General features: G+C 41.7%; 1 protein-coding gene across 5 annotated transcripts in view; it reads left to right on the top strand.

Moving 5' to 3' along the window:
• Sfmbt2 (Scm like with four mbt domains 2) overlaps positions 1 to 20,094 on the top strand; it is a 189,329-nt gene that overhangs the window by 127,556 nt on the left and 41,679 nt on the right. For all 5 annotated transcript variants that reach the window (XM_029469511.2, XM_029469516.2, XM_029469524.2 and 2 more), the window contains 4 exons: positions 3,598 to 3,680; positions 9,958 to 10,081; positions 15,340 to 15,453; positions 19,807 to 19,849. In XM_029469511.2, the coding sequence (XP_029325371.1) occupies positions 3,598 to 3,680; positions 9,958 to 10,081; positions 15,340 to 15,453; positions 19,807 to 19,849 (364 nt within the window). The remainder of the gene's footprint in view (positions 1 to 3,597; positions 3,681 to 9,957; positions 10,082 to 15,339; positions 15,454 to 19,806; positions 19,850 to 20,094) is intronic.

Below are 20,094 nucleotides of genomic sequence, written 5' to 3'. Positions count from 1 at the left end.
GCTTGTCAAGCAAAGCCCTTTACTGACTGAGTCATCTTTCCAACCAGCTGACTTTTTGACTTTTTTTACATTCGTCTCCTCTGCTTTCTGTGAGGAAATCTGAGCCCCATAAAGGGTAGACTTATGTCAGTTTGCTTCACCTCTCTAATCCTAGTATTAGAACTGCCCCACACCCAGCATGCAGAGGGCCGGCTTACTCTTTTCATGGGTGAAGGAACGAGTGTCTAGGATAGAGGCTAGGCACATCCTTGAGGACTGACAGTCTAACAAGGTGGCTTTAACTGTAGTTTATTAAATGTCTCATTCCCAATGGACTTCAGGATCTGAGTGTCTTTCCCCTTGTCTGGCTGGAACATAGCAAGCATAATATCCTTTGCTACTTTCTTATGATGGCACAGTAAGAGGCTACATCTAAGAGGGGATTTTATTGTTATGCTGTCTGCTTTATAAGAGAGTGAAATCCTACCTTAAACTTTGCTGGTAACCCTATTCTAAGGCATAGACAAGGGGCAGTGGGCCTCTGAGGTAGCCTTAAGGTAGTTCTGACTCACTTCTATATCAGAATTCGGCCTCACTCATTCTGGATAGAATCTGGACTGGTGAAGCTGAAGGGTGATGGTGTGTGAAATGTGCGTGTGTGTGTGTGTGTGTGTGTGTGTGTGTGTATGTGTGTGTGTGTGTGTGTATGTGTGTGTGCTGTGTGTGTGTGGTTTGTTGTATGGTGTGTGTGATGTGTGTGTATGAATGTGGGTTTGTGGTTAATGTGTGTGATGTGGTGTGCGTGTGTGTGTCTGTCTGTGTGGTGGGGGAACATCACTCATGCAAGAGTCACACCTTGTAAAGAATCTTTGCTGACACATAGTCTGACTTTGCATTATACTAGCACAAAGATAACTTTTTGTCACTGAAGTCCTTTTACAGTTGTTAGTGAAAACTTGAAAAAGTACAAATAAGTTGAAGACGTTTGTCACAAGTTCAAAACAATTTCTTTTTTATATTTTTCTCTTCTTTACATCTTTTTCAGAATTCTAGTAATTTCATATGTCTGCAATGAGTCCTTTTAGCTGAAGGACATAGCATATTTTTCATGATTTCCCTGCCCCAACTATGCAATATCATGCCTGTATGATATCTTAGGGGCTTAGAGGGGTCTTGAGTAAATCTTGTACCATTTTCTGTTCATGGAGAGTTACTTTTGCCTTCTCCAAGTTTCGTAAAGTTGCTGTACATTTCCCAACATATAACTCATTTTCTCAGTTAGTGGGGTCACTTTTCTGAGATAAATTCCTAGGACTGAAACCATGTCAAGGGGCATAGCTCTTTATACTGTTAAGTTTTTCAAAGGCACTGTCCATTTGCACAGCCAGACTTAATGGCTGTTTGTTGTCTGCTCATTTGTATCACAAGAAAAATGGGTCACCAACCTCTTCCCTCTTGCATACATACCCTTTGGAAAGTCTTCATTCAAAATAAAGAGTCATAAAGACTTAAATACCTTTAATGGCTGTCATTCACATAGTCTGGGTAGGCAGCTTCTTAGGAATTGTAATGGCTGGAGGGGTTTTATTTCCTCTTTATTTTTTTTCTCCTCTTTGCTGTTTTCTTCCCTCCTCCTTGGTTTAAAACCTGTTTTCCTCGTTGTGCTTAAGCCTCAGTTCTTCTTGTTCCGCCTCTGTTGACAAATGAGTGTAATTGACCCCTGTTGTCTCTATTATGCATTCTGCGGCAATTTGTTTTTTATGTAGTAGTTATTTTCTGAGCTGCCTTAAAACTGCCATCCCAAAAGAGCTCATTACCAGCCCAAAGGAAAAGAATTTAAATGACAGAGTGAATAACAGTTCCAAGGAGAAGGGGGAGGACAAGTCTAAGCCATTCCAAGTTTCAAGTAAGTGGGTAGTTTTAGGGTCCAGATAATTAATTGCTGCTCAGGTGAAGCCCAACAAGTTTCTATCTAGAAATTATTAGATTAAAAATGGCTTCCCCGTGGACACTGTTGCCCTCTGGATGTATAGATTATATCCAGGTCCAAGATGACACTTTGCAGCCCATTAGAAGTTAGTTTTAGAAAACCTGGCTAAACATCTATGCGCTACAATCAAGGGTGACTTCCAAATAAGAACATTTTATCTGACATACATCAGCCATACAGAACACCCAAATACAGTTCACACAATTCTATGGGTATTAGAAAATAGATGCTAGACAGAAGCCAAGGCTGACCTTAGCTGCCTCAGCTTCAGGTTGTTTTGAGCTCAAAGGACTTTGTATGTTTATAGAAAAGGTGAAGCCCCACCAGGGGAAAGTAAACAGTGTGTGTGTGTGTGTGTGTGTGTGTGTGTGTGTGTGTGTGAGGGTGAATTTTAAAACAGAACTGAGGGCAGTGCGAGGAGCAGAGGCTTGTGTGGCAAAGCCCCTCGAAGTGAAGGAAGCAGGCCTGTAAGTGTGTAAGTGGCTGGCTTTGGTACCTTCCTGCTGAGGGTGCAGAACAGAGAATTGGGAGACACGGGTCTCCTCTTGTGTAAGGCTTTGGGAGGTAGATAGAAGGTTCTGGGAGGGACTTGAGAAATAAGTGTGCTAAAGGATGGACATATATAGTGTATATTCATCCTGGCAAACATGAGAAACTGTTCGAGGAGATGGGAGCTCCTCTAGACCGTAAATGAGAAAGGTCAAGCTGGGAAGGAAAAGCCCACTGTGTACAGACGTCATCTGTGCAGTCACTGATGCACGAGCTTCAGAGAAAAGCGAGGGGAGGGGAGGGGAGAGGAGGGGTCACTTGTTTTGCTTTGATTGGGAAGGATGAGCAGGCAAAACTACACCTGCTTACCAGAAAGATAGCAGCATCACCCATAACTTCATCTGGTGCCTTCAAGTTCATGTAAATTAAGTCCTTAGATTTCTGAAGCATGCGTATGAACACACACACAGACACACACACAGACATACACACAGACACAAACACAAACACAGACACACACAGACACACACACAGACACAGACACAAACACAAACACAGACACACACATAGACACACACAGACACACACACAGACACTCAGACACACACACAGACACAGACACACACACAGACACACAGACACACACAGACACACACAGACACAGAGACACACACACAGACACAAACACAGACACACACACACAGACACACACATAGACACACACACAGACACACACACAGACACTCAGACACACACACAGACACAGACACACACACAGACACACAGACACACACAGACACACTACACAAAGAATGCATTCCTGTCAAATTCTCAGTAGCCAGTCTCCCCATTGTCAAAAGCCTCTCTGAGGCAGATGGTTGGCCCCATCTTCCTTCTGTGGTTTCGGATCCTAGGTAATCACACCTGTTGCACACCTCCTATACCTGTACTTAGGCGTTCTAGTTTCTTAAGTGTTTTCACTTGCTCATCAAGGATGCTCTACTGCTTGCAAAGACTTTACTCTTTGGTTCTAAATGATCGTTTCTTATTATTTTTCTAGGAGACCCCCCTGGCAGGGGGATCATTTTCCTGGAATCCAGCTCAGCTAAGACCATGTATCTGTGTTTCCTCCCTCCCAGGTTACTCAGGCCAGGATTTTAACTGGGTGGATTACCACAAGCAGCGTCAGGCAGAAGAAGCACCTCATTTCTGCTTCAAAAATGTAAGATTCTCCCCATTCGCTCCCATTTAAAGTTGTAGATGCTATTCCCTGTTTTGTGATGTTTCTCCTATTTGGTGACCGAGTATGGAGTACTGGCTGGCACAGGAAGACGGTGAAACCACCACTGGTTTTGAACAAGCTTCATTTCATATTGTGTGTGTTAGGATTGCACCAGGCTGCTCTGATAAACTGACTAACAAATGCACATTAGCTTGACCGTGTTTGAGCTTAGTGCTTACTTTCAGAAGAGTCAAGGGTAAGAGATAGTCTGCTCCAGATGTTTACTAAAATGTGTTATCCTGGCCTGGGGATGAAGCTTAGTTGATAGAATGTTTGCCTAGAGTGTGGTCAGCCCTGGTATCATTCCCAGTCCTGCACAAACCAGGTGTGGTAGTCTATGCCTGTAATCCCATCACTTTGTAGGTAAAGGCAAAAAGACTAGAGGTCTAAAGTCATTCTCGGATTCACAGTGAATTCAAATCTAGCCCAGGCTACAAGAAACCATCATACAACAGACAAACAAACAAAGAAACAAACACTTTAGGAGTGCTTTCGTTACTAGTAACGTGACAGCCAAACAGCTTTGACTATGTCTACTTGAAAATTTACATTATTGCCATGACAGCTGTATTTTAGTAGCATGAATGAGTAATGGATAGATGAACTTACTGAATATAATAGTAAGGGAAAGTTTGGTAAAGTGATTGCTAGATTGTTCTCTTAAAGTTTCATCAACCCTGGAGACTGTAGGGAGGGATAGGAAACGTTACTTCAATTCTAAAAACAAAGCCTAGGTATGCTAAGCGTGTTCAGTATACCTGTGGTTAGGAATTCCCTAGGCTAAGAAGAGATGACACACTCTTTGAACCACAGCTCCTACCCTACTTAGTATCACTAACCGAAGGGCTTGCTTCTGATCTCGTGTGCCCAGAGCTCCTGAATAGCCATTCAATAGACTATCCACCTCACAGAGATAGCAGAATTCAAAGAGCAAGAATGGAAAGCCTTGGTTTCACAGAAGCACACCTGAGCATAAGTGAAAATGAAGTATTTTGAATTCTGGGGTCATGAACACTCTTAGATATAGAGGAACAGGAGTGGTGGAGTTAGAGATCAGGACTCTCTTGACTGCTTGGTTAATGATAGTAACGTTGTATGGAATGGTTTCTATGCAGAAGTATGGAACTGTTGGGGATGGACTTCAAACTGTGTGATGGGGACAGGTATGGCTATGTTCCAGGTCCCCTTGAGGCTTATCAAATCTAGTAACACATGCCTTTTTATTATGTTGCTGTCACCGTCTCAGAATCTACTGGCCTGTCTTTTATGGATGACTAAGGTCACGGAGGACCATGAAGCCACAAAACCTGTTCCAGGTTGGGAGTTCTATCTCACAAGAGAAACACTCCTTTTTGACTTTTTATGTCTTTAGGAAGATAAAGTAACCAGCGCTGGGATTGTTATATGCTGCCCCCATGGCTTTTTCATGGGTGCTGTGTATCTGAACTCTGGTTCTTATGCTTAAAGTGCAGATACGTTACCTACTGAGCCATCGCTCCAGCCCCTAGAAATTTCCCTTTTATCCATGAGCGTCTACACGGCATTTCATTCTCGAGCAATTAACCACAGACCAGGTTGGCTTTGGATCGTCCAGGATTCAGTCACCAAGATTAAATCTGGCTTAATGAATTTGCTGGTGTATTCATTAGGAGCGCTTTTGTTTCTCGCTCCCCGGTTATTTAATAGACAGGAGAGTGGTCTGCCTGCTGGCATCCGCATCGCATACTGGCACTCTGCTGAATTTGTTAGCTTGCTACAAGTGCTCTTTAATGGAATGCTTATTATGAATTCATTTTTTAATCACGCATCTCATGTGTACCAGAGGAGAGCTGTGTGGAAGACATTTCCCTGGGGATGTTTTAACAATCAGAGTTGGTTACAGGATGGATTGACATAGCCAAATGCTCAGTAAAAGAAACCCAGAGGTAACAGTTTTGTTATTGATCCTTTATAAATCACCCTCAAGCAGCAAGAGGAAATGAAAAGAGGTTATGTGGTTGTAGCTTTTCCTTATTAAGTGAGATGAAATGCTTTGTAACTTCAGCATTCTCCACTCAGCCATCCAGCTGTGCTACCAGAAAGAGGCTTCGTACATAATTGTGTGAATGAGATAGGGCGACTTGTGGCGAAAAAAAAAATTTTTTTTTTTTAAAAACACCCTCTGAAAACATGTCTGATTCTTATCTCCAGAGAAAAGGGAATGGAAGGAGCAAAGCGACTGTCAGTGGCAGGACATGACTTTTGTTTTGATTACAGAAGGATACAATTGCCTTCCCAACTTCTTTTATAAAAAGACACTTAAATCTAAATTACTCTGATTTCTCTTCCCACACGAGTCATATAATGATATAGTCTTTTATTGGTCTTAGGAATCTGTTTAGATGAGCTTATATATTTCAAAGTAGATACACTTTTTTTATATAGTACTCTAGCATATTTGATTGCGATTTATAGTAGCTGCTGCCTGAGGAAAGTCACATTTATTGGAGAGTAATATTTGGTGAGAGCCTTGTTCATCGTACAGAGAAAACTCATACAGAACTGATTCTCTGGAAGTAGCTACTTAACTCCAGACTCAGGACCAAAACAACTCACATGAGAGAAGTAGAAAACACACACACACACACACACACACACACACACACACGTGGAGAGAGCAAGCAGTTGGCAAGAAGGACCCGGAGAGTGTTCAGATTTCCATACTCACAGTATGACGACAACCCAAACTGACAACATATGGGGCAACTAAAAGAGTTGTGTGAAACTCAGTCTTTCTGCCCTCATATGTCAGACTCTAGCGTCCAGACAAATATTGCAAACACAGATATGGGGAAAGTAAGATAACATTTCAGACAGTGGAGAACCATACAGGCAAAGCCCAAATCTTGTTTATTAAATGCCACTTCTTGCTTGAATCATCTACGTTTAAGAAATCTCCCATTAGCCTGGATGAGGAAAGAAGAAAATTATGGACATTTAAACTGCTTATAAAGAGAGAGAGAGTTTATCATTGACTCAGCTAAGAAGATGATTTGCTAAAACAGAAAACAAAACCAGAAATCCCATAGCCCTGGAGGGATACAGCACAACCCAGAGGTCCTGTGCCATAGATTTAGAACATACATGTTTCAATCAAGAGTGTCCCAAGACATGCAGAAGCTGGAAAACCCACATTACTCCTGAGAAGGAAGAAAAAGGCGAGCAGACCCAGCACGCTCCAGATACCGGGATTGGCAGACACGTATCGTGCGACCTTTCTTGGACTGCTGGAATTCCAGTGATGGAACACGTGGCTCCCACTCTCTGGTCCCCACACCAGCAGCTTTAGCATCCTCTGGGGTCTTATTGGAAATGCCGATTCTTTGGTTCTCTAGGTATTTCTGCTACACCCTGGAGTTTGAGAACAGTCGATGGGAAGGAAAGTGTCTTTGTTATTCATGCGAAGATGGGAAATAAATGCTGTCAACAGAAGAAGCTCTGGAACTGAGAAGAATCATTTGAACTAAAGGAGTTCACTGGAGTGGTTTTACTAGAACTAGAATGGAAATGAGAGGCCCTGATCTTGAATGTAGACATTACAGAAGATTAAAAACAAAAATTAAAACAACCAACCAAACAAACCAATGTTGAAAATGGTTCAGTGTCCCTCAACCGGCAAATGGGTTGATAAAGGGTGGTGCATATACATGAACTATTCAGCCATAACGTAAGGGCAGACCATGTATGACTCTTGCAGGAATGATCTACAAATACATTTTGCTTCATACTGGTTTCATTTCTCTTGCTGTGGTAAATATCTTGACTAAACGCAACTTAGGTGGAAAATTCCAGCTTACAGACTTCAGATAAAATCAGGGAAGTCAAGGCAGGTCCTCTAAGCTGATCGCTTTATAGCTACAGTCAAGAACAAAAGCAAAGCTCCGCCTCTGTTTACTTGTTCATAACCCAGTCCAGGAAATGTTTGCATCACATCAGGATAGGACTTTCCTCTTTCAGCCAGACAGTCCCCCACCACATGCTCTTAGGCCAACCTGATCTGAATAATTTTTCATTAAGACTCTGCCCAGATCATTCTAGGTTGTGAGAAGTGGATTATTTTTTTTTTAATGCACAGCAAGTGTTGTTCTCTTTTGGCTTGCTTTATTTTGTTTTGTTCCCCTCTAAAGATTTATTTATTCATTTTATGTATGTGAGTACACTGTAAATATCTTCAGGCACACCAGAGGAAGGCTTCAGATCCCATTACAGAGGGCTGTGAGCTACCATGTGGTTACTGGGAATTGAACTCAGGACCTTTGGAAGATGAGCCATCTTTTAGTTTTAACTTTTAAAACTAACCATCGACTAAGTGAGTTAAGACAGATTAGACTCATAAAGCTTCATAAGAGTTCAGTTCTATCTATGTGATGATATAAAATAAGTAGATGCAATATAGAAATGAAAGCCACATCTATCGCCAGTAGGAACTGAGCATCAAGGACTGGGTATGCAGGGCTAGTGCAAGGGTGCTTGGAGGAGAGGGGGAAGGGGCTGTTCTGCATCATATGACTGTGGGCACATGTGGTTGTGTGCACTGGGTCAGCAAATTTATCTTTATAGATCAACCAGGGTTTCCCAAACAGTGGATTTTACTATATATAGTTTTTGGTGTGTATACATGCATGCATGTGTATGTTTACGGTATGTGGGTGGGAGTGTACCGGTTTCAGGTATGTAAGTGTGTGAGTGCGTGCCTGAGAACAACCTCTGATGCCATTCCTCAGATATCATCCACTTTTATTCTTTTTTAAACACAAAGCCCCTGCTGACCTGAAGCTCCCAGGGGCTAGGCTGACCAGCTAGCAAGCCCCAAGGATATGCCTGTCTCCTTCAGCAGTGCCGGGGTCGCCAGTAAAGGCTGCTACAACCTGCATTTTTTTTTTTTTTGGTTTCTGTTTATTTAAAAAAAAATGGATTGAAGGGGTTGAACGAAGATCCTCTAGATTAAATGACAAGCTTTTTACTGACTGAGCTATCTCTCTGTATCTCCAAGCTCCTACTGTGTAAAAATGCTGCATATGTAGCAGAAGATGGCCTAGTCGGCCATCATTGCGAAGAGAGGTCCCTTGGTCTTGCAAACTTTATATGCACAGGGGAATGCCAGGGCCAAGAAGTGGGAGTGAGTAGGTAGGGGAGCAGGGTGGGGGGAGGGTATAGGGAAATTTCGAGATAGCATTTGAAATGTAAATAAAGAAAATATCTAGTAAAAAAAGAAAAGTAAAGAGAAAAGTATTAAGAAAATAAAAACAATTTCAGATAAATGCAAACTAAGGAATGTATCACCAACAGACCCATGCTATAAGCTAAAGGGCATTCTTTAAATGTCCTTTAAAAGAAAATCATACCAGATGGATATTCCATCTGCCTCATTTAACACCCTAGGTATGATTTTAGCAGGGAATATAGAAGAGTAGAGAAATGGTGCGTGTTAGAAATCCCATAGAAAGGAGTTTCATATGGTATTAGAGAAAGGATGTGTCCATACCCTCATCTGCTTAGCGAAATGTCTCAGGCATCCACTGTGTGTTAAGCATGGATATGATTCCTGACCTAAGCAACCAAGAACGAAGGGCACTTTGCTCAGGAGCTGGGAGGAAAACAAGCCTGTAAACAAAATTCTGTTTCAGAAATAAGATGCTGTTGTGTCCTCTCTCCCCTCTGGCCAACTCTGTGTTCACTCTCCCCGCTGGCCAGCTCTGTGTCCTCTCTCCCTCTGGCCCGCCCTGTGTCCTCTCTCCTTGCTGGCCAGCTCTGTGTCCACTCTCCCCGCTGGTCAGCTCTGTGTTCTCTCTCCCTGATAGCCAGTTCTGTGTCCTCTCTCCCCGCTGGCCAGCTCTGTGTCCTCTCTCCCTCTGGCCCGCCCTGTGTCCTCTCTCCTTGCTGGCCAGCTCTGTGTCCACTCTCCCCGCTGGTCAGCTCTGTGTTCTCTCTCCCTGATAGCCAGTTCTGTGTCCTCTCTCCCCGCTGGTCAGCTCTGTGTCCTCTCTCCCCACTGGCCAGCTCTGTGTCCTCTCTCCCCGCTAGCTAGCTCTGTGTCCTCTCTCCCCACTGGCCAGCTCTGTGTCCACTCTCCCTGATGGCCAGCTCTGTGTTCACTCTCCCTGATGGCAGCTTTGTAGTCACCTACTATTCTCTGCTGGGAACTACTGTCTCAGACTCACCTCTCTTTCTCTTTCAGGCATTTTCTCGGGGCTTCTCAAAGAACATGAAGCTTGAAGCTGTGAACCCTGTGAATCCAGGAGAGGTGTGCGTGGCCACTGTGGTCAGTGTGAAAGGGCGGTTATTATGGCTTCATTTAGAAGGTATGTACAATCAGCTGCTGTTTAGAAGAACTTGGGGGTACGCTCCAGAGGGTGGGGTAGAAAAGAATTCAGCACTCTCATAAATACACCCCTGGTTACCCTTCTATTTAAACATATCTTAAATTATTCAGTGTTCTTAAATAAGTGAAACTAATCAAATACAAATTCATGCCAAGGCGCTCATCTTAACTAATAATTTCATGAAATGAGATGCTGGTGAGATAATTATGTTTGGAACACACTGGTCTTTTTACATCTATGATTATAAAAGCTAATGTTGCAATTAAATTAATATGAGTCACTAAAAATGGTATTTGAGGTCTTGGTCATTATGAGAACAAAATGATATATTTGCATTTTAATGTGGGCATAGCCTTCACTTTGGTTTCTTCTATTGGATGTTTTATTTTTCCTCAAAATAACAATGGAAGAATGGTTTCTCTCTCCGAATAAAATTAGACTTTTTTCTTTTCTTTCAATGATATTGAGACAGTTCTCTACAGATACCATTTATGTTAGAATATTCAGAACACTCAGAGAAATGTATTTTGTGACTAAAATATTTTAGGCTTAGGTAGAACATTGTGTTTTCTTGTGTTGCATTTTGATTTAGACAATATTAAAATAGATTGTCTCTATGTTTTTTTCCCATCTTTTCATAACATAATGGTAGAATTCAGATGTTTGATGCATATTCAAAACAATAAGAATTGATGAGGTTACAAAAAATGTCTAGAGTTCTGGGTATGTGCATAGCTTACATCTTATGGCATGTGCTTGTCACTACTTATCTTAGTTACTTTTCTATTACTTTGATAAAACACCATGACCAAGAAAAGATAAAAAGAAAGCATTAATTGGGCATGTGACTTCAGGAGGCTAGACTCCATGATAAAGGAGCTAAGGCAGCAGCAGGGACAGCAGAGACTTCACATCCTGGCCCACAGCCATGAGGAAACACTGGGAATAGCAACCGTCATTTGAAACCCCAAAGCCTGCTCCCAGTGACACACTTCTTCCAACAGGCCACACCTCCTAATCCTTTCCAAATAGTTCCACCATCTGGGGACCATGAACTTACGAGGGAGGTTCTCCTTCAAACCAGAGCACTGTTGAAAAAGAGCGTGTAGAAGAAATGGGGTAGACTTGGCACAAGTATCATGTGACCCTTATTTCCTGTGCAAACAAGTCTGAACAGTACATGGTAGGTTCTCAGACTAATTTGTAGTCTCATAAAAATAGTCAAGTAGACTGGAAGATGGGAGACCTGATCATCTTACATGTCACCATGTCATTAATTTTCAGATAAATGTAAACATTGCTGTAGGTCAGGTGTCAAAATCCGGCTGAAGTTAAGTCACTCTGAGAATGCTTTTGCCTAATGGATTCCTAGCGCGCAGCTTCTACTTCAAAACAAAGTTACAGGCAAAATGGTGACACTTTTGTTCTTACAAAGGGGACACCTTTGGTTTTGTTGCTACTTGTAGACTCAGTTGCTGCTCCTTTTGGAATCACTCGGTCACTCGGTGAGGTTTTATACCTCACTTCTATCTACTTCTTCTGAGCTCCATTAATGAGAATGATGCTCCCTTTGCGTTAGCTGCCAAACAGAAATGGCGACTTTAGAAGCCTGTGCGTCCTCTTTCTTATTTAGCAAATTATGGTTGAGATTCTGTGCAGTCATTATTTATTTAGCAGTTTCTCCTTTCAGTATGCTTTGCAGCTGTTAATTACCTAACACAAACAGCAGTACGCAGGTCCTGATTTTATAGCTGGGGAAACCAGCGAAGCCATTAAGATCTACCCAGGGTTCATTTTCCCGTGCTTGGCATTTTCTTGTGCTTAATTCGCTAGACGCTGCAGCTTTCTGTTTCTTGAAAGAGAGAGATGAGCAACATTTAACGCACATTTAACATTTTTGACCATACCTTTTCCCCCCTGATTTCCTCAAGATACAAATTTTGGGTTTTATAGGGAAAAAAAAAACTATCTAAAACTCCACTTCATGTCCAGTGTTGTTGTTGTTGTTGTTTTTTTTACATTTACATTATTTTGTGTAATAATGAAAACTAAGAAACAAAAATTAAGGGATAAAGTATACATCTTCCAGACCTAATTTATATTTTTACAAAGTGCTCTTAAACTATTAGTTGAATATTTCCCAATGAGTGTTAAGTATACTATAGAGTCATTGGTCAAAATCATGCCTCATTTTCATTATTTAAAAGATATAAATATGCCCATGTGAAAACTGTTGCAAAGTGAGCTATCATATCAGCACTGGGAAGGCAGTGATAGGTGGATCCCAGGGGCGCACTGGCCAGTGAGTCCACATACATTGCTAAGCTTCAGGTTCAGCAGGGAGACCTTGTAAGGTGGATGGTGATTAAGTAAGACACCCAACAGTGTCCTCTGACCTCTCTGTGTGCTTATGTATGTGTATGTGCACAAGCAGGAGTGTGTACACAAATACACACAGCATATATTAAACTCCAGACCATCTTGATTTTGCTTGAATTTTACTTATTTTGTTTTGTTTGGACTTTGGGCTTAGAGATCCTTTAAAAGTTGGCACTGTCTAAAGTGACAACACAGTGGCACCAATTTCTCTTCATACTATATTTTTATCTACAGATATCATCTCTGTTCTCAGTCCATAGAATAGAATGTTAGGACTTCATTATGGTCACTTTGTGGCTATTAAATTACTTTATAAGATAACGATTATTCTGATTACAGGCCATTTATCTGAGAATTTAAATTTACAAAAGACTTTACAACAATTTTATTAGTTATTTTAATGCATTAAATCAATCTGAAGTCTTTTCAGTGCATGGCTGATTGACCACTTTTAGGTAATTAAAATGATCTTTTCTAGTTAATATTTGACTCCTTAGGAAGCCAGATCATTTTTTTAAGTATCTTTTAGAAGGTCTTTTGTTAAGAAGAGTTCAATGATTAAAGTATATGAGATTAATGTAATATTTTTAGTTCACACTGGGAAAAGATTCTAGTTTTTATAAACCACTGACTAGAAGGGAGATGCATTATACCGGGCCTTAGTGTCTGGGCTTGCATGCTGTACTGTTTTTCTCATCTTGTTATTCCAGTGTTGGTAATCCTCTGTAAAGCTCTGAACACTATCTGTAGACAGTCCCATACTTTCATTTTTGATGTGTCTAGTACAGCCGCTGTGAAGATATTTCTATTTCTGGTGGATAAATGTAACCTGTGGGAAAATGATTGAGACACAAAGAAACAAATACTACTTTTATGAACCCAAAGTGGAGGAAATGATTTTGTGCTTTGGGGAACATCCTCAAGACTCTCTTGTCTAGACCTGCTTGGATTCATGAGCCCTTCAGTATGAAGAGTCTAGTCCATAGGAAGACACTGGGAAAGTTACTTGGAAAAGTGTGTGTGTGTGTTCAGGTGCACATGTGTCCCTGTGCACACAGAGGCCAGAGGACAAATTTAATTATAGCTCCCCAGGTTCTGTCCAGCTTGATCTTTGAAAGAGAGTCTCTCACTGGGAGATGGGAACTTAGGGATCTGCCTGTTTCTGCCTCCCTCAAACTGAGATGACAAACATGTGCCATGCTACCTGGTTTCAAAACAAAGCCAAACAAAAGCAACAAGCACACAAACATAAGGCTTTGGGATTTGTGCTTGCAAAGCAAGCGCTTCATTGACTGACCCATCTCCCTCCACAATGGGTAATATTCACCAGTTTATTGGCTTAGTAGTAAATTAAGAGCTTTTGCTGACTAAAGTGCACACTCAGTGTTCACCATATTTTCCTAAGGATGGAGAAGGAGGGGGCCATCAGTCATGGTGCAGTTGGCACTGCTTTGTGTTGGGGACTTGGTGTTTAGCTGGTTGCCATTTGGGGGAGGCAGGTCAGGGGAGGATCTGATTGAAAATTCTGTAGGTGCTGTGTGATAACGTGGATATCTGAGGAGGGATACAGGGATATTTTTATCTTAAATATCATTGAAGACAATGAGGCTAAGTAGATTCAGAGGGCCACTAGCTGTTAATAGACCTCTTATCTTTTCTTTTGGTTCTTTGAGAATTTGTCCATCGAAATGTTGTTTTGTTTTGTTGAGAACTATTGGTTCCTTGTGGAATTTCCTTCTGCTAACTAGTGGGATGCTGTCCAACTTTGTTCTCTCTGTAGCTCAGGGTGCTCGATGCTTCAGCTCTCATTGTAGGTTTTTCATCTTTTCTCAACATTTCCCAGCTGTGATGATGGTTTGCCACAGGGCACAGTTGCAATTACGAAACAGGATGTGGTGTTAGAAGTTTTTCATGAATAAAAGAAGATTTCTTTATAGAAAAGTGTTTTGTGTGACATAGCATCTGCCGGTCAAACTGAGCTGAAAATGAATGAGTCTAGGGCCTGGGTGGTGGGTCAGTTGGTAAGGAAGGTATTTGCCACAAAGGCACAAAAACCTTTGTTCCATCCCCCCAAAAGAACCTGAGTGTCATGGTATGTGAATATGGCAAAGCAGAGACAGTTGGGTCCCTGAATTGAGATACACTGGCCAGCCAACCTAGCCTGCTTAGGATCTTAGGGTCAGAGACCCTATCTCAAAAACTAAGGTGTGTGTGGTGGAGAAATGACCTAGGAGGTTGACCTCTAGCTTCCACACAGAAGTGCACTCATACCTGCACATATATGCAACTGCACATACACAAACACATACACGTATATACACATATACAAAAATGAGCTGCTCCAGTCAAAGCTGAGAGGCAAATCTCTCAGCAGATTGCCTTACCTCTCAGTTCCTAAATAGTAGAATCCCCGTAGTTGTAGCTTTTGGCTGTAATGTTTGCTTTTATTTCGTTAACAGTTACTCTTTGCTTGGTGTAGAACAAATTCTCCCATGGTGGTTTACAAGCTGTACCACATGTCTTTAATTTCAAGCTACTCTTAGGAAAGGGGACATCTGGTCCCTTTTTGAACATATCTGGCTCTGATCCAGTTTTTCCTAGCATCCTCTCCCTCCTCATTTTTAGGGTGACATATATGTTTCCTCCAAACTTCGATTTTATTCGAGCTATCTTAGATTCTCTAAATATTTTGTACCCGTTTTAAGACTATAGACTCTCTAAGCCATCCCTTATACTGTTATCAATTTGTAAACCATTCCCAGAAATGTATTTTTCAGTCTTGGGGATGTTGTGCTCTAGTGTGTGTGTGTGTGTGTGTTTCTTCCTGATACCCATCATGTTGGTTTCTCCCCATGTAGGTCTGGAGACCCCAATGCCAGATGTCATCGTGGACATGGACTCCATGGATATCTTCCCTGTGGGCTGGTGTGAGGCCAATTCGTACCCTCTGACCACACCATATAAAGCATCCTGTAAGTGTTTCCCAGTGGAAAGAGATTTGATAAACAACTCATGTGCATACTCACAGTGACTGGACGGGCTATTGGGTACAGGAGGTTGTGACACTAAGGGTTTCAGGTGTTCTGAGGCATGCCTGTATTGGTATCTCAGTTGTTCCTTAAATGCTGACGTCAGATGGACATTTGGACATCCCTCTAGGTGACAGTCAGGGGCAATCACAGAGCGATCCATTGTTTTCATTGAGAAAGCTTAGGTTAGACAGCATGAGGTTGTTGTTGTTGTTGTTTTCTTTTCTCTGTTTTTTGAGAAAGGGTTTCACTGTGTAGGCCCTTGTCGGGCTCTTGCTGACTTCTGCCTTCCAAATGCTGGGACTGAAGGCATGGGCTGACGTGATGTTTTTCTATTATTATTTTATGGGGGACTCTAGCTCTTCTCATGTAGTTTCCTCTAAAAGAATCCACAGAGCCAGAGAATCAGCTCAGTAGGTGACTATTGCTGTGCATGTATGAGGACCAAACCCCACAGCCAGGTAAGAAGTTAGGCATGCCTCTACTCCAGCATTAGGAATCAGAGATAGGTAGATCCCAGGAGCTTGCTTGCTGGCCAGCCAGCCTAGCAGAATAGGCGAGCTTCAGGTTCAGTGAGAGATGCTGACATAAAACAAAATGTGGGGAGGAATAGAGGCAGGCACTTGATGTCTTGCTCTGGCCGACACAGACACATGTGTTCTGGTACCACACACACATCCCCCAAACGGAAATCAAGTAATCAAACATGATCTCAGCAATTTACTGACCTAAATGCTCTTAGCATCAATGACTAACAATAACTGAGCAATGTTTAGATTTAACAATATAGGACCTCATATTTTTTGATGCCCCCAATACCAAATTATATCATTCCTGCTAACTTACCAACATGACAGGTTCTCAGTCCATAACCAGATATCTCGAATCAGACATCTTGGGGGTGGAGACTCAACAACCTCTGTTTTCCTAAGCCCCCTCCATGGAGCATGCGAAGAACATCCATGCCTGCAGTTTCAGACTTGGACACAGGTCTGTTACTAACCACTTACCTCATGTTATGTAGTTAAATTAGAACACATCACATCCATCTACACAAAGCAGCCATACCATGACGCTGTAGGTCCTTCCTCCTGGAAACTCCATGGCTTAAGAATCTTCAGACCAAGTGTATCTTTGCATTGATTTCTTCTTACTACTTGAATAGTATGAGCCCTTAGAGATAACAGGCCTCACGCTTTGTGAAAGAGATGGTTGATATTTGAGTTAAGAGAGAGGGCTCAGTGGTGAAGCCCTTCCCTGCAAGCATGAAGACCCGAGTTCAGATCCCAGAACCTATGGAAAGCCAGATTCAGTGGTGTAGGCTTGTAATCCCAGTGTATCTGTGATGAGGTGGGGGGTGGAGACAGGGGAATACCCAGGAGTTCACAGGCCAGCAGCATGGTGTTAGTAGCAGTGAAGAGGAGACCCTATCTCAATAAGGTAGATAGAAATAAGAACTGACATTTGACATTGTCCTCTGATTTCCACATGTGTGAACACACACACACACACACACACACACACCACACTTTTTCTAAAAGCTCCTTTTTAAAGAGATGGTAATTGTAGTGCTATCCTTAGAGAGCGTTTGGGTCAGCCTTACTTCCTCCTAGCGCCCTGTTCTGTACTTTACTTCTGGGCATCCTTAGGTCTCTGCTGTAAATAAAGTTTCTTCAGAGGTGGTTTCTCTTCTTTGATGCCCACAGATTTAAGAGCATCCTTGGCATTCACTTGGAGAAGTCTCGAACTTCCCCTATTCCTGACTGGTGGCTGTGTTGTCTTAACAGATTAAAAATATGGCTCCTTGTAAATGGGTGATAGGAAGAATGTTCCTGCGGTCATAATAATTATTCCACCCTCGAGTTTTTGGACATGACTAACTAGATTGTGTGGACTGCATGATGTCTTCCCTGGGATCCATTACAGCCTTGTTTTTCCTATCCCTTAGACAAAGCCTCTTGCCACACACCCTTCCACTCCTTCCTTCCTACAGACAGGAGAAACTGCAGAGTCATCCAGTTCCTATGGAGAAAAGTCACATGTTGGTTAAAGTGAATGCAGTATTTTGTTTCCTAAGTTAAGTTTAGTATGGTAAGGTCCTAATAACCACAGCCACCACATAGAAGTTAAGGAGTCCTTCCTAATTTGGGGGCATAGTCAAGCCCTTTGTATGCATGTTCTTTTTCAAAATTTCATGCATGTATGTACTGCATGTTGAGTTTATTGCCTCTTGATCCCATCTTCCCTTCATTCCTGCCTTGCCTTCCCACTGCCCTGTTTGTTTCCCTAGTTCATTTGTACTTTTGTTTGGTATATGCATACACGGTTTCATGTAACTATAAAATCTATAAAGTACAAATGAGAGAAAACAAATAGCATTGCCTTCTGAAGATGGGCTTCATGCACTTAATACGATCATGTCCAGTCGCACACGTTTTCTTTCTGAAAACAACAACAAATTTATTCTTCTTTCTGGCTGGAAAAAAATTCTATTTGGTTTCTATGCCTCCTGTTCCTTACCTGTTCCCCCATTGATGGACAGCTAGGTTACTTCCATATCTTAGCTATTTAGAACCCAATGCACTGAACCGTGATGTGAGCATGCTAGCACTCTCTCAGTTTTGCATTTTGCTCCCAAGCCTGCTGTACTTAGTTTCTTAGCATGGCATTGCACAACCAACACAAACTGTTGTACACCTTTTTTCCCCCATATTGGAGCCTATAGAAGTTTATTCTTTGTATTGCAGCGACTAATTATGAGTGACAGTCTATTGAGTATTCCTCACATCAGGTTTTACATTTAGTCTTCTTGAAGATTTATTTTAAATGTGTGTGTATGTATGTATCTGTGTGTGGATATGCATACATGTGAGCGACCATGTCTTCAGCTCCTCTGTTAGTATTTATTTCCAATAAATGTTTATCACCTGGATAAAAAGATAGACCTCAGCTTTGTCTGCAGTCTTGACTCAAATAACTCTCTGTCTTCTAACATCAACATTTTGTCCCCAAGACAGTCTCACAGTATAGCTTTGACAGTTCTGGATCTCACGCTGTAGACCAGACTGGGCTCAAACTCACAGAGATCCACCTGCCTCTGCCTCCCTAGTTCTGGGATTAAAGGTGTGCACCACACTTCCCAACTTAGCACTTGTTTATGCTAATCAAATTTCTACAACTATTAGTGTTGGGTAGGATAACAGTTCAAGAGTTACAGAACTCTTTTACAGAACGATGTGTGCTTAAGACATGAATGCAAGAACTGGAATTGGGTAGATGCTCAGTGGTTACGGATGTATACTGCTTTTGTAGAGACCCTAATCGTCTGATTGGTACCCAGGGCTCACATTATGCACCTGGAAACCACCTGGACCTCCAGCTCCAAGGGATCTGACAGCCTTGGCTGGACTCACATACACATAGCCACACTTAGACACACTGCATAGTTAAAAATAAAACAAGTCTTTAAAGATATTACAGAGAGTGTTCTTATCCCCCTATCATTATTTGCTGGTTTTATTTGAATGTTTGAGCAGATACATTGCTAGCTGTCTCTTCTCTTTCCATGAGGCTGACTTGGAGCTGTATTATCTTAGCAGTATATTTCACCTTATCAGAATTTCTGTGGAGTTTGCTACAATTTATCTTAATGTGTGTTTATGTGCAGTGTAATGTGTGCTCTCTTTATCTTCCTTTTAAAAAAGTACCCTTTAAAATAAAACAACCAGTGTAGTGGTAAGATTATATAGATGTACTTACATCTTTTTCTTGTTTGATAAAATCATATCTATTTTATGCTAGGAGATACTATGTATACTTGTTGTTTGACTTCGACAGCTTTTTAGTTTTAAGAATGAACACAAGGATTTATCTTAATAAAAAATAATAATGACTTTGCCATAAAGACTGTCTTCATTATTTAATGACTTAAAAGGCATATTAGAATGGTCCCTGTCCTATTCAGTAGTAATGCAGGCCTGGGGAAGCAGGTCTGATGAGAGAGTATGTACCTAGATAGCTACTTTCTCCTCCACCTATTTAGCATCCCTGGAAGCCAGGCTCAGTCCCAGAACTACTCAGGCTGGGTGTAGAGGAGCACCCATGTAATCCCAACACTCTGAAGGTAGACCCTGGAGGATCAGGCATACAAGGTTGCCTTCACCTACATGTCCAGTTCTAGGCTGCATGAGACCCCACCTCTAAATAAATCAAACAGGTTATACCTTTACACTAAGCCATTAAAGAAGGATTAAACTTACTAACAGTGTCCTATTCTTTTTCTTTTCCCATTTACAGCCAAAAGCAAGAGAAAGACTGTCCATTTCAAGATGGAAAAACAGTATGTATTTCCCCCACTTCATTTTCTTCTCATTAAGTGCATGGTTAGCTACAAACGGCCTGAGAGGTTTTCTTGGGGCATCAGCTAGCAAGCAGCTTACCAGCTATGGGACGGCTGTTCCTCCTTGTGCAGTCATGACGTGCAGAATTCAGAGCCCACCCTCAAAGCCTTCTACAGCCCCAGTGGTTATTTCTTATTTTTATTTTCACATGGATGGACATGACTGCGTCTGGTGCTGAGTCTCT

The sequence above is a fragment of the Mus caroli genome, unplaced genomic scaffold, assembly GCF_978045245.1.
Source record: "Mus caroli unplaced genomic scaffold, Mus_caroli_1 scaffold_2, whole genome shotgun sequence".
In the NCBI taxonomy this organism is placed as follows: domain Eukaryota; kingdom Metazoa; phylum Chordata; class Mammalia; order Rodentia; family Muridae; genus Mus; species Mus caroli.
The sequence above is the reverse complement of the archived record's forward strand: the minus strand, read 5'-3'. Positions and strand labels throughout refer to the sequence as shown.